This window comes from Calonectris borealis, chromosome 8 (assembly GCF_964195595.1).
Source record: "Calonectris borealis chromosome 8, bCalBor7.hap1.2, whole genome shotgun sequence".
NCBI classification, from domain to species: Eukaryota; Metazoa; Chordata; class Aves; order Procellariiformes; family Procellariidae; genus Calonectris; species Calonectris borealis.
In genome coordinates, this window is record NC_134319.1 from 28764357 (window position 1) to 28781744 (window position 17388).

General features: G+C 40.8%; 1 protein-coding gene across 9 annotated transcripts in view; it reads left to right on the forward strand.

The window, feature by feature from the left end:
- ATF6 (activating transcription factor 6) overlaps positions 1 to 17388 on the forward strand; it is an 81806-nt gene that overhangs the window by 22587 nt on the left and 41831 nt on the right. For 3 of the 9 annotated variants that reach the window (XM_075156591.1, XM_075156590.1, XM_075156597.1), the window contains exons 10-15: positions 2041 to 2184; positions 4034 to 4153; positions 5092 to 5194; positions 6330 to 6427; positions 8845 to 8907; positions 10578 to 10692. In XM_075156591.1, coding sequence (XP_075012692.1) covers positions 2041 to 2184; positions 4034 to 4153; positions 5092 to 5194; positions 6330 to 6427; positions 8845 to 8907; positions 10578 to 10692 — 643 coding nt within the window. Of the gene's footprint in view, positions 1 to 2040; positions 2185 to 4033; positions 4154 to 5091; positions 5195 to 6329; positions 6428 to 8844; positions 8908 to 10577; positions 10693 to 11716; positions 11891 to 17388 lie in introns of those variants that run through there. The other 6 variants (XM_075156593.1, XM_075156592.1, XM_075156598.1 and 3 more) reach the window with 5 other exon arrangements.

Consider the following 17388-nt stretch of genomic DNA (forward strand, 5'->3'; position numbering starts at 1 on the left):
AGGTTTTTGTCAGCTTTAACTAAATAATTACATGGAAAGTTTCTCTGGTTCGATGTGTCATATTGAACAGGAAAGGAGAGAAGTAGGATAGGATAAAATGCCAGACCCGGTAGGTCCATCAACACACTGGATGGCTGATACACTTCAGGCTGAGGAGAAACGGTTTGCAGGAGAGTTACAACTTTCAGATCTTCTGATGGATTTTCTTGGTTTCATGAATAAACTTCCATATACTTTTAGCTTTCATGGCTCCAAATTAGGTAGAGACATTTCACAGATGAGTAACTTCCAGCAGGAACATGTGGCATCCCTTTAAGCATCAGCCTTAGTTTTGAGCTCTGGTTCTGGGCTTGAGATGCTGCCAGCTCTGCTGATGCTTTCATTGGAAGAGAGGAAACATGATCTCCGAAAATACAGTAGATAGTGGAGATCATTTCTGTAAAATTGGATAGCCTGGTGTTGCCTGATGTCCAAGACTGTGAATAAACCGTCCAGCTTTCCATGCTATGCAGTAGAAGCAATGAGACATTGGGATGCTAGTGTACATATACAGTAAGGAAACTGTAAGTACTTTTCTGCCGACTGTTACTAGTGAAAACAGAGCGTGTAGCATTTCTGCTGCCCTGATTCTGTGCTGCTGCCTGGAAACCTGAAGGAGAGGAGGCAGTCCAAGCAACATCAGCCTGCATCTGGGATTGCCCTGGCTCCCGCAGTTCTGCAGAACGTGACACAGTTACTCACGGGGAGACCGGGGTTACTGCTAACAAGAGTGCAAATGTGTTGGCCAAAGAGAGAGGATTGCTAGGCAACTATGTCTGTGTGCCTCCTGCTAGTTGTGGAGTATTTAATCTGCCCTCCTTGCTAGTTCTTGCCTTTCTCTGTTATTACCATTTGTATTCGTTGCCTGTTGCAAAGTGATGCCATGTAAAAAATAGGAAAATGAGATCTTCCCCTGCAGAGTTTATGCTCTGCTACACAGGAGTGGTGGGGCACGTATTAAAATGTACTCAGTAGTCAGTGATCAACATGCTTGGCAAAAGTCTCATCGGCATGCTGGGGTCTTGTATTTTTGTGTTTTCGCTGTGTTGCTGCTGGTGATGCTCTGCTGTTGTCAGCTAAGAAGGTTAGGACTTGATTTTGTAAACATACATATTTCAGGAAGCAACCATGTTTACAAAAGAGTAAAGCTAGCCTCTGGAGAGGCTATCCTGAAGTATTGCTTTTGTGCTTTCAGGTTTTCTTACTTGTAAATCACCCATCTGAAGTAGGATGCAGTCGATCTCGTACAGCAGTTGCCTGGTCATTTTTCCAGCTCACATGTGAAACGCCGCTACCTTGCTTTGCATGGAAAGCAGCGCGGACGTTCCTATGCTGCATGGCTGGCTGGCTGAGCAGCCCCCAGGGGCAGATCCTTCAATCAGTGCAAGCCCAGACCAGGTTGACAGGGTATCTGGGACCGTGACTTGCTGCCGCTATGTAGATGGGGTTGTCAGCCCTGCCAATGTTTCTAAATCCAAGTAGAGTTGAACACATATAAGTTTGTGTACAGTTTTGTTAGATGTCTGGCATAATATTCCAGGCTTGCAGCTGCACAGAATTTGGTAGCTATATTTTCCTTACATATTGTATTCATATAAACTATGTCAATTGTGTTTTGAGTCTGATGAAAGTTAAAGTTCAGGGGTACTTTGATTTGAATATAGGTAATTTTCTTATGCCTGCAGATCTAGGTTACAAACAGGTTGATCTCAGTTTCATAAGGTGAGGCTTATGGGGGAACATGAAAACGGGAGCATCAAAATCCTTCAAACAATTAAAACTGAAGAAGAGAACAGACTTGCTTTTCTGTCTACTAATGCTCTGAATGATAGTAATATAATGACACGAGAAATCATGTTTTTACGTTAGATATGACATGAACCTTATCCATGTAACATAGCAGCAGCCAGAAACTTATCCACCTGAGTATTTAACACCTTAAAGTGTCTTGCAGACCCTTTATATAGTGATATGTTTTGCTACGGTTATTATGTTTTCCAGTGTATTCGAAAAGGATCCCAGTGGAGTTGATTCCACTGCGAGTTCCAGCCACCGGACCAGAAATCTTCTGGAGTTCTCAGCTAGCCAGGAGTCCAGCACAGCTCAGAAAATACCTGGAGACATCATTCCTGAGAAGAGTAATAGGTGAGATGAAAACCTTTAACATATTTTAAGTGGCAGAGGGCAATGGTGCTTTTAGACCTCACTGCCCTTCCATTTGCTAACCTCTTTGGCCAGTGTTATTGCTTGCTTCTCTGTTGCTCAGAGAACAACTGAGTTGACAAACACAGTGTTTTGAAAGCTGATCTCTTGTTTTTTTATTATTTAATAAAGTTTACCAGGTTGCTTTTCAAATTAATATGATGTTTTATCTCCAAGACTACCCAATACATAGAGCTTCAGAAGTGTACAAGGGACTGCGCTGTATGGTGTTAGGGACAGTGTGGTGGAAGAGAGCATATAAACAAGTGTATGTCACAGAGATTTTCATGACCTTCTTCAGTTCTTCATCTGTCTGCTTTTTTCCCCGATCTTTAATTTAGCTTGCATAGTTATGGTATTTGTCATATTATCTATCTCGTCTTACTTTTCAAGCTGGAGTATTTATTTTATAGTTGCTCAAGAGAAGACTGGGGAAGCTCACGATTAAGAGCATACTCTGAACTTAGCACTGTACTTTTTTAGAAATCTCTGAGTCCATCCTTATGCTTACCCATTATTTAATTATATCAGGCTTCCAATGCTAGATCTCTAGCATTCGGTGCGTAAGTGAACATATAATTGTCTCCAGATTGAAGTCTGGCTAATCCAGCTCATGCTTTCCCCTTACAAGATTTATCCTATCACATTGTCCCTTTCCAGTAGAGTGTTTTGGCTGGTTGAACAAAGCCAGGCACAGATGTGCAGAAAGCCCTAATGTATTTTGCCATGCAGAGAGAAAGCAATAAATCAAGAGCATTTTAAGGCTGTAGCCATGGTGAGGTCTTTGTGTCCTATGTTGCACGTTTCAGACCATGACTTATGCAACGTACTAGCAGAGTGGTTCTCTTAGGAGGATATGCTAGTGCCTGTACCTCCTCCTGTTCTTTCACTCTTTCACCCTGTTTTTTGGCAAGCTGTGAGCTCTTTGCTGCATATTCTCCTTTATCAGTTCTAGATGCAGTAAACAGGAGAAGCAGACATGAAGATGGAGAGAAAGCTGCGAAAGGGAGGGGAATGTGAATAAGGCTTTCATAAGCTTTTATACCTGATTTCTCAGAAAGAAGTTGAGGTTTAGGAGTTACAAGTCTGTCAAAACCAAGAGGACTAAGGCTGTTATATTGATACCTTATCAAGAGAGGAACTTATAATAGGTATTTGATGATAAGTAGTTAACCCCTCAGGAGGTACAGATAACCAGGAGAAAGGAATATTAGTCTTTGCTTTGTCACTGAGAGTGCTGTGGATTTTTGTGTTGAAATACATGCTCTTTTTCATTTTTTATCAAAGCCAAGCTAGCTTCTGGAGACTGTTGGAGATGTAAATCCTCTCCACTCAGTTGTAATATAGTTTGTGGTTGCTGCATTGTCATATAGCTCATGGTCTTTACATCTGTATGGTTTTAGTGGCTAACAAATTTAGTATTTCTGTAGCAAATCTTGCACGGCTCTGGAATGAATGAGAAAGTTGCCTCTGCAGAGATCTCATAGTTTACATATTATGAGGAATATTTTACAGGCTTCATTTTCTTTCAGTATTTGGCCTGTTTGGGAAGAGATCCAACATCTGCTAATGCTCATCTGTCTTCCCTGTGTTGAGTGCTCTCAGATCCCTTTGGGGAATTGACTGAGACTTTTGGATGTTTGATAGAAATTGTTACTCACCTGTTTCGAAAGTCCCATAGGAGCAGCTGTAACCTTGGTGGGTTTGCTGATGGTAGTGCTTATTCTCTGGATTTGGTCAAAGATTCATGAAAAACTCTTTTAACAGATTTCTTGATGTCTTTTTTTCCCAGGTATGACCATTCTGTATCTGATAACAAAGCACTGATGATAGTCTCGGAAGAACCACTGTTATATATTTCACCACCACCACCCCCCTGTCAGCCCCTGATTAATCGGACAGAGTCACTGAGGTGAGCAAACAACCTTTTCTGAGCATTTAAGCTTTTATTAGGAGTTTAGATGTAAATTGTGTGTTAGGTAAGTGCTACTGGACAGACAGCTGTCAATGATGTTATTGTCCATTCATAGTGTTCATCCACTATGTGACCAGTGCCTCTGTAAGTGTCTGCACTGTCCAATGTCTACTACCATGGAGACAGGAGATCGACTTGGATCTTTGTCATCTTTTTATGTTTCTAGTAATGATTTTCACTCAGGTTTTTTTTATTGCTATACTGATCATGTAGCAATGACTGAATAACAATTTTCTGATTGCCTGGAGGTTTTTCATGGCTTGAAAGAGAAATCACTTCATATGTAGAAATGCTCATAATATGGAAATCAAGATCAGCTAAAAGCCTGTTCCATCTGAAATACATGAGAGATGGTCTCCTACTCTTCAGCTTTGATACAAACAAACTTAACCTGAAATTGCAGATGTGCTTTATTCACTGTTAGAAAACACCTAGCCCCACTTTTTCCAGATATGAGTGCATCACTAACCTTATCTCCATTCTCCTTTGTCCATTCTTTCTCTCAAATTAATTTGATGTATTTTAGCCTTCTTAACCAATGTTTTGTCTTGAACTGATCAACTTTTGATTTTAAATTTCAGTAGTCCTTCCAGTAATTTCAGAATTACTGTTCACTGGGCAAAAGAAAGTACTGTATCTGTTTTATGTTGAAACATCCATGATCCAAATACTTTATAGATATTTCCTTATGAATTCCCTCATAAATTTAACCTTGCTATTGTATTTTCTTACTCTGGTATTAAAAATAAGTTTTCATAAGGTAAAAGAGTAGTAATCTGCAGTGTCTTTATAGTGGCTAGTTAAACGGTTTTCTAAAATTAAAAAATTCTGCCACTGTTCTTTGAAACATCTGTTAATGCTGTGAGTTTTTCTAGGCTGAATCATGAACTTCGAGGATGGGTTCACAGGCACGAAGTGGAACGAACAAGATCTAGAAGGCTGTCAAATAACCAACAGCAGAAGGCACGGGTTATGCAGGTAGGCAGGTTTATACTGGTCAGTCAATAGCATGACAAGATAATTTCAGAGAACATAACAAAATATTCTCTCTTACTTGTCTACACTTGTCATTATAGACAAAAGTAGCAATGGTGCCTGTAATTAGGGTACCCAACACTTCCCATTTTAAATTGCTGGGTTTGGTTGATTATTATGTTGTCAAAGTTCTTCCATTCCTGCTCTTGGATTCAGGCTAAAAGTTTTTAATTTTTTTAGCAGTCATCAAAATATGTTCAGTGTTTTCTAAAATGACTTTTATGACTTCTCTGTAAGGCTGTGTAAGGATAAGGATAAACAGTTGGTTAATGGAGAGAAATATAACCTACAGCACATTCATCCAGCTCATGGTTAAGGGGCACAGCTGATTGGTTTTGTTGAAATATTTCTATTTCATTTTTTCAGATTTTTGCTAGAGGGATATGTTTTTGGTAAGACTACAGAATTATGACATTTGTGCTCATATTTCCCATTTTTTAAAATCCTTTTCATCTACATGGCATACTGCTAGCGAGGATGAAATTAAGACCATGAATTTTCAAAGTGTTTCACTTGATTAAGAGCTAGTAACAACCTTAAAAGGAATTGAACTTAAGAATGTGGGAAATATCACATTTTTCTAGAGAAAAATTACTGAATATTAAACTTCAGATTCTTCTCACTGTTGTCGAAAGGAGAATGGTAGAACATTTAAGTAGGGCGAGTTTGGGTGCTTCTAGTGTTTCAAACAGCAGAAGTGTGTTGTGGGTAGTATGTTTTGGCAGAGGTACAAAGTGGATGTGACCTCAGAAGAATTCTGCAAATCTGACATCAGTGACAGCAAATTTTGCACGTGGGTGACACAATATGTGCAACTGTTGTGTTTGGTGCCAGCTTCACTTCTTTGTTTTTGAATGTGTGTCTTTAAATTTGGCTGTATTAAAACACTTGCTTTTTCCTTGGCTCCAGGTTGACTGCTGATTGCTATTTCAGTTATTCACATTTCACCAGTGAAAAAATGTACATTTATTGTTCGAGGCACTGATTAACCTCTGCACCCCATTATATATTCACTCTGCTACAGATGTGATTCGTATTTTATGTAGTGCCAAACCAAGAAAATGCTTATTGTTTTCAGTTGTGTAATCTTTTTTGTTTGCCCCTTATTCAGAGCTCACTCAGTGAGAAGGCAGATTCTCAGCTAATGGCCATGCCTTACACAGACACCAGCCTCAGGTAAGGCAGACCAACTGCTTTGTTATTGCTTTCTACTTAATAACCTAGGTTTTCATCAACAGCTGGTAAAAAATGCCAGTTTTCACCTTGTCATGATTCTTAAGCCAGGTGCTAGCTGCATTTATTGGCCTAATTTCTGTCCCTTAGCAAATAACTGCTTCTAATGATTCAAACTACACTTAAAGAAACCCCTGTATCACAGCACCACTCTCTGGGGTCTTAAGAAAATCTTTACTTCACTCTGCAGGGTCCCTTCCTAAACAGATTTGAATCTTAAGGGGAAAAAAATGGGGAATTATCTTGGGATATCATTAGTTTATAAGAAGGTTTCAAAGGGCCATGAGTCCAGTAAGAGAAAGCTTTCTCTCACTATCTTCAAGAGTAAAGCCATTATAGCTAGCACCAAATTATTTTGAAAAAGTTAAAGTATCATTACATCTTATTTGTATGGTTTGTCTTCATCTCCTGATTTTCCCTGCTGATTATTAGAACACAGTAACACCGAGTTTCCCGATTGCCCCTGCCCTCCCTCCCGCATACCTATCCTGTCTCTTTTCTCTGGGTACAGGAAGAACTGGAGAGAAGAGGTTAAGGAAACGAGAATTCTCTCTCCTGAATTCTCTGTGACAGTGTTTAAAAGGATCTCTGCTTTGTAGTGCCAAAGAGGAGTGTAAGACCAGAATGGAGTATAAAGGGGACTTTTTGTTGAGAACACCACCTGAAATGCTGCCATTGAAAGTGAGACAGCTGTGGCCCTTCTCTTTGCATTGCAGCTTTGAAAGCAGGATCAGCCTGGGAGAAAATAGCAAGCTGCAGGCAAATTTTGATGTCTTGACAAATAAGAAAAAAAGAAAAAGCTTTTTTAGTTCTACAGGCAGATGAAGGATGTCTGTTTTAACTGAAGACCGGACGAATAAGCCTCATGGCATAAGGCAGTTTAATATACATGCTTGCATTACTCAAAAAAAAAATTATCTGGATTATTAGAAACATTCTGCAACATCATGCAGCTCTGTATGGAATAATCTGCTGTGCTCGGAAGGAAGTGAGATTTTTTTTTTTGGATGAATGATGTTTAAATGAACAGGACCAGTGAGTCATGGCAGCTGCATGCTGTGACTGTCCTGGAACTGCTAAGAACATAGAACAGACTTCCAGTTCCTCCCAGAGCCATCAGCTATTAGACTCTCCATGAAATCATAGACTCACAGGGTAGCTTAGGTTGTAAAGGACCTCTGGAGGTCTCCAGTCCAACCCCCTACTCAAAGTAGGTTTAACTTCAGGTTTACTGTGTGTCTCTGTCAGAAGAGACTGTCTCCATCTCCACTGTAACCCCCATTAAGAAGCTGAGGATTGCCTCTTCTCCAGGCTGAACAAGCCCAGTTCCCTCTGTCTCCTGTCTCTCCCTGTACATCCTACACTCCAGGCCCTGACCATAATGCCAGCCCAGTATGCAGTTGCCCCCAGACGCCCTGCTGGCTCGCGCTTGCCCTGCCTGCCAGCAACCCGTGTCCTTCCCTGCAACGCTTGTGCCTCCTGTCCTGGAAAGACAGGAAAGATGCTGTTTCTTCAGTTCTGTCATGGATGCTACCCCTGAGGCATTGCCTTTGGAGAACTGTTAATGCACTGGCAGTGTCCCTGCAAATGTGTAAAACCAAAAACTAAACCACTTGTAGGTTTCCTGATACGTAACGTAAATTTAGATGGCCCTGAAGCTTTTATTAATGATACAAGTGCCTTTTTGTGGAGTCTACAGTCAAGGTTTTTAATTTTTAATACCAATGCTGTGGCTGGAAGTTGAGTGACTTTTACCTTCTACAACACCCTTGTTGGTGACCTGAATCCATCAACAGGAGGACATTAGCAGGATCTAGATTTATCTTTGTAGCACTGATGATACCAACATTGTCACGTTGGTCCTGGATTCCAGAAGAAAATTGATTAATTGAAAAGTATTGCAGTGAAGTCAAAGCAGAGAAGAAAGATAAAAATTAAGATGATTTCAAAGAAAACCATTAAAACCCCTCAGCTCTCTATAGTCTATTTAGCTTTTTTCAGAGATAATTTTGATGAGGGTTTTTGCAAGTGTGTTTTTAGGGCTCCAGATATCAAACTGGGACTCTCCAATTATTTTCTTGTTTCTGAATTTTGCACTATTAAAATTGTGGTTCTTGGTGCATAAAACACTGTGTCCACAACCTCATTCCTTCTAGAAACAAGCATATGGACAACATCCTAGTGCTCTGTGATACATAACAGAATGTCCTTTGAACTTTTAAAACAAAAAAGACTCATTTATGTCCTAATGAATGGCCAGACTCAGCACCACTGTTTTGGATACACAACTTAATATGATGCTTTCTTGTAATATGGTAAGGTATTACTAAAACAACTGGTAGCTTTGCACCTGTTTTCAGATCTTCAGTTCCTCCCTTCCTTTCATGGAGCAGTTCACAGTGGGTACTCTTAAATGCCCAAAGGTAAGTATGGTGTAATACCAGTAATCCACTGGTATTACTTGGAATTTGGGACTAGTGTTAGACTTGTTCCATGGACCCAAGAGAGCTTTGTAAAGGCCCAGTGGTTTCCAAGTGCTTTGGAAAAACTTTCTGCCATGGCTGGATTTAGAGTTATAAAAGGCTGTTTTTTAGGTCTAGCTGTATTTTCTGGAGTGTGGGCGAGCAAACGGATCTGTGGGACCTGTTTCAGTTTTCAGGATGTGTTTTACTGAGCAGTGTGTGGGCGTGATGCCTTTTATCACAGTACAACTTAAGCGCTGAATCTCAGGGGTGGTTTTGATGGGCCTACGTGTTTTTATGAATGAGTAATCAAGCTCAAATTAGCTCTGATCTTTGTTTCCTGTGTGTGAAGGATGTGATCTGATTCCTCACTTGCATAGTTCTGCTAAAGAGGATATATAGGGTAGAGCTGCCTTCTCCTGATCCCCCCAGGATTTACACCCCCAATCCTGTTAAAGGGCAACTGGCTTGGCAGCTGCAGTCCTTTGGTTGCACCAGGACTATATTAGCAGTAGGAGAGGAGGTAATAACAGTCTACTATTGCTGCTGCTCAAGAAAATCACTTGATGATAGATTTGTGCCTTGTTTTGGGTGCATAGTTATGTTTATTTTAGAAACATACCAAAATAATCTAAGTCAGCCACCATAGTTTAAAATCTGGGTCAGCAGAAGACAGCTTGGGAGGGATAGCCTGATCAGTGTTTTTGCCACAAATACTGCAAACAAACAGTATGCTATTAAAGTGGGAAAGAATTAAAATGACTGGTTGAAGGTCCAGCTAATGGTTTGTGTAAGTACAGCTTTCCAATTTGATTAAATATGTTATTTTTGAATGGGATGGGGGAAGTAGACATGATAGCAATATGTGCTGGGAATTTCTCACCTTTCCAAGATAAACAGTGGATAAGTACCATGATTGTATGACTTGCCTGTGTTTTTGCTTAGAATAGTTTAGACAGAGTGTCTTTTCCTCATGTCTGATATACGTAAGACGAAGATTTTGAAAAAGATAAGCCAGAATTATGTGAATATCTTAGTTTTGCTCCACTGTCTAAATTGAAAATCAAGAGCAAATCTTTGAGTTGACCAAAGACATGCAAAAAAAAAAAAAAAAGATGGGTGAGAGAGAAGGTGGGGTTGTCACTTGACAGTAAATTAAAAGTTCTGTTTATGCTTAACCTTGCACTTCTTTCAATTTGAGTGGTTTGGATCCTTAGCAGTAAAAAAAATTAAAAACTTATTAAATGTTTTGATTTTTTATTTCAGAATGACATTTCATTCTAAAATTTGCTAAAATCTATTTTCAGAAGTCATCACAATTTTTCAGACACTGTAGGTTGACTTGAAACTTTTTTTTTCTGTTGAGCTAGCAAGCAGGTTTTTGCCAGCCTCAAAAGCATGAATAAAATCAAGCTTGGAAAAGTTTCCTGCAGGAAGACCTTTAAAGCACCTTGAACTTTCAAAAAATACCCAGTAGTTTCACTGCCTTCACTTGTGTTTAATGTTCTTTATGCTTCTCTCAATGGATGAAGAGCTGCTGTTCTTTTGAAAAGCAGGTCTTTAAAGTCATTGTCTCACTGAAGTTAACTTTCTTGTCTAAAATAATTACCTGCCCCTCTTCTTTATTTCAGCAGGAACTCAGGGAATGAGCTGCAAGTGTATTACGCCTCTCCAAGGAGCTATCAAGATTTTTTTGAAGCTATTCGCAGAAGGGAAGATACATTCTATGTGGTGTCATTTCGCAGAGTAAGTGTAGTAGTTATTCAATACTGGCCTTTTATGTGTATCCATAAGAGTGTTTCTAACACTGAGTGTCTTTTCTTGTAATACAAAAAATGACCTAGTCAAGGTTGAAACTAAGTTTGTTTCTTCATCAGTGATGCTTCTGTATATCCTTTACAGTAATATGGCCAGATCATGGTCTTTGCAAAATACGCCCATCACAGTTAGGAATGGAAAGAGAGCTTTGCAGAAAAAATTGTAATGCCAGGGCAAGACAGTACAAAATTGCAGGAACCCTGTGGTTAACACTTACGCATGGTAGCAGTCTGATACTGGAATAGTTAACTGGATATTTATTTAATAGGTATATAAACCTTTTGTGCTTCTGGGTATAGGAATAAATGTACCCTGTGCACAAATTATTTCTGCTAGCTTAACATAATATTATTTCTATCTTCCCCTAAACCGCTTGCATTTGCAATTTTATGTGTCGCATATTGCAGCTGTACAGGACTGCGTGCAGTAGCACAATTTTTCTGCTGTTTTGTGACTTGTAAGTCGAGACAGATGAGCAATTCTGCTGTCTGTGCTGGGATACAGCATAGGCTTGTGCTACAGCTTTGTCAGGCACATCCTCACATCTGCAGCGCAGTTAGTGACAGTAAAAGCTGTTCTAAAATGGAGTTCCAGGTGTTTGATGGCACTTTCTGTACTGCAAGCCTGAATGGTGTTGAAGCCAGGACAGCTGCAGTAGTGAGAAGCTGCTTGGGTTCTGGTGATGGAAATGATCAAGGCAAACAGTGGTTGAAACACCAGCTGGGGTTTGGGAGAGTTTATTCCCTCCCTTTTGCAGAGGTCTTGATGAGTCCTTAGACATATCTATAATGCATATTTGTCCCTGGCCTGAACCTGGGGTCTTAGCTTGCTAAGCCTCCTGCCTTGCTATTTTGTAGTTGTGATATTAGATTAGAATTGTTACATGCACGCTCACTCCCAGCCGTGGTTTTCCTAGGACCCTGCAACTCCCCCATTTGTTTCCTCGTCATAGGAGCGTCCTGAGAGGGGTCCCAAGGTGGTGGGGGACCAGTAGTTGCTACTGCAGCAGCTCATCCAGCTACAACCACTCCTGTGTAAGAGCACACAGATGAGCATAACTAGTTTTAGCAGTTTCTGTGTTGCTGTAATTCTACCAATCTGTAGATGCCATATGTACATAGGTAACACATCCCTGTTTGACCTGGTCTACGGTAACTTTCTTAATTTGTGAGATATATGTCTTTAGAAAAGGTTCAGGCAAATAAAAATAGCGGTGCTCTTGTTAGGATTAGGGTTTTATGCTGAGTAGAAATATGAGATTAGTTTCCAGTCTTGGGATTACTGGGTTGTGTCACAAGGCTGGAATTTTGTTATTAAACGCTTGGCATGTTCTGCTGTTCTTTCAGCTAGCAAATACAGCCAGCACCAGGCTCCGCATATCCTGAGGATGAGTAGAAGAGAGTGGAGAATTGATTATAAAAGTTTTTCTGGAAACTCAGAACAAAAAGCAGAGTAGTATTTGTCTAGTTCTTCACTGTCAGCCATTCTGTAGTCCACCCCAACGTACTGGTACATAGGTTCTGTTTATGCTGTCGGATTAATGACCTGGAAGTTGTCGGCTCTCATTTCGACTTGCAGAGCTGTCCTTGGAAACGGAGTTTGTCTCATGCCACGGAATCCCTACTGCTTGGCTCTGCTCTATTGCAAGGAGAGGTGCAGGGACTTTTTTAAACCATCTATGAAGTTTATTTGGTGGCAAAGCTGTTGGCATTTCTGTTTTATGAATGAAATGTCCTCAAACCGAAGGCAGTTTTATGTATTACCTCATTTATTATTTTAACAGGGCAAACCTGATCTAGTGACAAGCTCTGCCCCCAGGCACTTTTAAATGACTTGCTTGGTTTCTTTTGTGAGTGCAGAAGAAAGGACTCCTGCACAGCCCGAGGGGTGCCATCAGCAGGGCCCCGGCCAGGGAGGTGCCCTTTCACCTTCTCCTGACGACTGCTGACTTCATTTTCTTTGGACCAGAATTCCCTTTTCACTGATGATTAGGAGCTGAGAGAGGGGGACCGATTTCCTCCTCAGCGTTACAGGAGAGTTCACTTGTTTTGCTTGTTCGCTTGTCCAAGGTAGAAGGCAAGGCCTGGAGATGATAGGTTTTGTTCTCCTCTCTGGCTGTTTGCCATGCAGACGCTTCCAAGCACTTAATAAGCTGTTAACGGCCATCTACAAAAGAACAGGAATCATCCAGTTAAGGGTCCCAGGGAGAGGATGGTTCTGGTATCGGCGATGGTCCTTCTCCGAGTGGGAGGTGGGACTATGGATTTCCAGAGATCCCTTCCATCTCATGTCTCTGCTTTCTGCTGTGTGCAGTGTCGCATAACCCAGCATCTCTCCTGGGAGCATGTGCTGAAATGTAACACATTTTTTGTGTGTTTTCTGCATGTTCTCACTCCCACTAGAGGAGCTGTGTCCCGAGTTCCTTGGATTTTCTAGTAAATGGCATTTGCTAGGGCTGCCCATGCCACTTTTACATAGTAGGATTCAGCCAGGGCTTCTGAAGGTGCAAGGTAGGGGAGCAAAGCTCGCATGCACTGTGTCATCCTCTGGTGATGCTTGCTATCTGTAAAACTGAATTTCTCATGCTCTCTTCAACTTTATTTTCTTTCCTTGCCTTGGAAGGCTTGCACGTCTGCATATTTACAGTTGGAGTTTGATTTTTTTCCCTTTTTTTAAGGAGCAGAGAGGAAAATAAAGTAGTATTTGGATCAGCTGAGTCCATACAAGAAACAGGGCTTTCACTCTGGGAGTCTAGAGAAATTAATTTTCTGCTATTGCCAGGGGAATCTGTAATGTCATTTTTAAACAACAAGAAATATGTAACTGACAGTGAGTAAAGAATTCTTGAACTGGGGCAGTGTTGTCTCCCAGCTCTGCCAGGCCTCAGCAGCCAACATCCCTCATAGGCAGGGCTCGTCACCATTTATTTCTCGAGATGCTAACTTGTTAATTTTATTTTTTCTTGCTGCTTAACTTTTAGGAAGCCATTGTTCTCAGCGTTCATTTAGCATTGCAGAAGCTGACATCTGGCAATGTAACAAGATATGCATTCCCAGTAGTATATATTCACACCTGGGCCCTCTGCTGTCCCCAAATGCTCCAGCACTCCAAAGCTATGTCTTTGCAGCCTGCCTCTAAGTCGGGCTGTTTTGGGTTGGTTTTGGGAGCACGTTCAGAGCTGAGAGGTCTGTGCAGCGGGTACTGAGAACAAGCTGCCGTGCTTCTATGAAAAGGGTATGGCGGTTTGAGCTCTGCTGAAGCACATTGGCGTCTCTAGTTGGCGTTGAACCTTCCTTCCGTTTCTCCCAGGTCTGAGAGGCAGAATTGTGAGTCTGTTGCTCTGCCAACATCTTTGATTTTGGCCCTTTAACATCTATGATACCAAGTCTGCTTGATCTGTTCTAAAACCCCAGTGGAGTGCGGCTGCAAAATTCAAGTTAGTTGATACAGCTTGCTCTGTCAGCAGGGAGGTAGACACCTGGCTGCCGCTGCAGTGCTGTACGCCTGGCACTGAAACAGTTCTCTCTCAGAGCTCACATCTGTTTTGCCATGGAGTATTCAGACCTTGAGATTGTTTCTAGAATTACTTGAATAGCTAGCTTAATTTGAAAGGTAATTAAGTAAATCATTGGAGAAAACAAATCTGTTCCAATTTACTTTGGCCTGTAAATGCTGCTCCAGATCGTTCCACTCTTGTGTGGTTAGGATCAGAGTCCCCACAACTTGCAGTGATTAAGCAGTAGATTTCCCCATCCTGGAAGACTCTGTCAGTGACCCTTTGATGACATCTCTGCAGGCTTATTAAGGACAGTGACATTTTTTAGGGTAAGAATGTAATTACTGTTCTTCAGGAAAGCATGGTTTAAAGTTTGATTCGCTTGGAAATTTAGAAGGCCACTAGCATTTCTTCTCACTGCTTTCTCTATTTGTTTCAAAGCACAAATGTCTCCTGATATCAACGTTTGCCAATTACATTTAATGCAGTGCACATACAATATCTTCCAGTATATTGCAGTAAAAAAAAAAGATATGAAAAGGTGATTCTGGTTATTATTTGTTAGAGCGAGAGTGATGCTGGCCCTGTGGAAATCAATGGCAAAGCCTTTAGCAACTTCAGTAGGACCAGAATTTCACTTTGTAAATTTCTGCTTCAGTGCTGTGGCACTTAAACCATAGAGCTTCAGGGAAATGTGTTATTATGGATGTGAATTTCTGGTCCTACAAGCCAACATCTGCAATGAGCATTTAAGGATTTCTCAAGTTCTGCAAACAAATTTTCACTGAAGTGATTAAGCCAAATTTAAATCAGAACTTCTGTTCTTTCTTTGTGTGAACGCTCAATGTGCTAGGAATAAAAATATCTAAGTTGTGTTTTGCTTTTGTTGGTAATAAGCCTGTGCTGTGTTAATTGTATTTGGGATGATATATTACTTTAAAGCAGCAAAAGATTATAATGCCTGGCTTTGACATTCTTGTGTAGCAGTAGTTTGCTGTGCTGCACATACAGTTCTGGCAATAGTTTGAATTTATTCGGAGAGCATGAGTGAGGCAGGTTCCAATTCACTGCACTCTTGATGCCATCTGCATCCTGCAGGCAAAACTGCATTATAAGAAGTTGGCTTCAGATGATTTTCATAGCCAGAAATTCAGTCCTAATGTATACTTTTCTCCTATTTTGTTACACTTGACAATGGGTGGTTTTTACTGAACATGAAGTTTTCTGCTGTTGACTTTGTTTGTGGATTTCCGTAGGCTGGGATTTATAATTTGGTCTTCCGTTCAGATAAAATGCAATGATTAGACTCACATAATCCTGCTCCTCCTAAAGACACTAATAGCTAATTTATATGTTTGCGTCCTGTGGGTTTGCAACTGCTGCAAGTTAACATGCAGATTTTCAAAAGATTTTACAAACTCCCCTTTCTCCTTGGGGAACCTGACCTTAGCTATTGGGAGGAAAAAACTACTTTATCCCAGGATCCTAGGATTTTAAGATCTTGTCCTATATTGTATACAGATGCTGAGAATAATTGAGGGTAAGGACATAGTATCCATGATAAAATTGCCTGTCCTTTTCAAAGCAGAGGTCACCCTTTAGCCTGTCTTCCCTGTGAGGCCAACCCTTGCCTCCCTGGGAAAATTTGAGAAGGCAGACAGTGTGTGTGATTGTGCTTCATCATGCCCTGAAGCTCAGCGAGCCAGCCTCTGTCAAATTATGGCTGCATTTGACTTTCAGATTTGAAAATCCATTATGAAAACCTCCTGTTTCCATCTAAGTGTCGCTCGTGAAAATGAAGTCTGGCCTGCTGCATTCTTTGTTACAAATTCCCTCTTTTCTGGCTAAACTGTGGATTCTTTCCGTGTCAGAGAGAACTTTCTCCTCCCAAAGCCCTGGTGTCCCTATGAAAACAGTGAAGCAAGCTTTCTTTTTTGTCTTTCTTAAACTGTCATCCTTCCTGGTGTGGAATATTTCTGGTAGGTGGGGAGCAGGGAGAGCTGACTATCAAAGGAGGTGGGGAGAAGGGTTCTCTGTGGTCTTCTGGATACTCAGCTGGGGAAGATATTGCTTTTGGTAGCATCTTAGAGCTCAGTCTAAAAACCTCCAGAGAGAAATTTAATAATCTAAAATTAAGTCTAAAAATGTATGTTGGTCTACAGAGCACAAATGGCCTTACCTCAATCTTGGGATTATCAAAGTACATGCGTGTGAGAACAACACAACTCCAAGTTTAAGTAACAGGAAGCTCAAAAGAAGATTTTTTAGGTTTGCAGCTAAAGGCCAGCAATTCTTTAAAAAGCGTTTTTATCAATGCCTTACAATATTTTCCAGCAAAACCTCTGATGGCTTCATTATTTCTCACTGTTGTTACTCTGCAACGCCTAGAAGTTGTGTTCCTGAGTGAGAACATACTTTCAAGAGTGAAGCAGCAAAAGGCTACGTGTATGTTGTAGAGAGCAAGCAGGCTGAGCGAAGAACGAAGAGAAGGAGCCGGGCAATGAGACACCTTGGATGTGTAGTGAGTGGAAGCCAAAGAGGAGCAGCCAGCAAGTACCAGCTGCAGCGTAGCCTCTTCTGGGCAGCAGCTGTTTGGCTCAGCCAGATGCAAACAGCGGTTAGGAAGGACCAGAACAAAAATGCAAAACGCGTTTCTGGGAAGGGAGGTAATGCCTGTTGCATCAAGTGGGGTTTTGTTTCATTTGGAAATGTCTGTTCTGTTCCTAGCTCTCCAAGACATTTTCGAAGCAAAGTCTTAGTCACTCTGATTTTTATCTCCTTGGGTCCCTTTGAACCCTAATGTCTTCCAAATAAAATTGAGCATGAATGTGGTGTTGAGGACAGATGTATAAGCAGAGACAGAAAAGTCACTCGAATATGTCTGGCATGAAGCAAAAGATACTCTTGAGTTTTGTGTGTACAGTCTTGATTCGTTTGTCTTCTGTATGGTTGCTGGAACTTCATGAATCATATTAATGCCGTCACTGAACTTCTTTCAGCCTTATATGTCCCAGGCCTAACTAATACTTTGTTATTTTTAAACTAGTATTTGGAAGGACAACATACACTGAGATAATTATAGTGAAAATAAAACATACTGCAAAAAATGTCTCCAAAACCCAAACCGG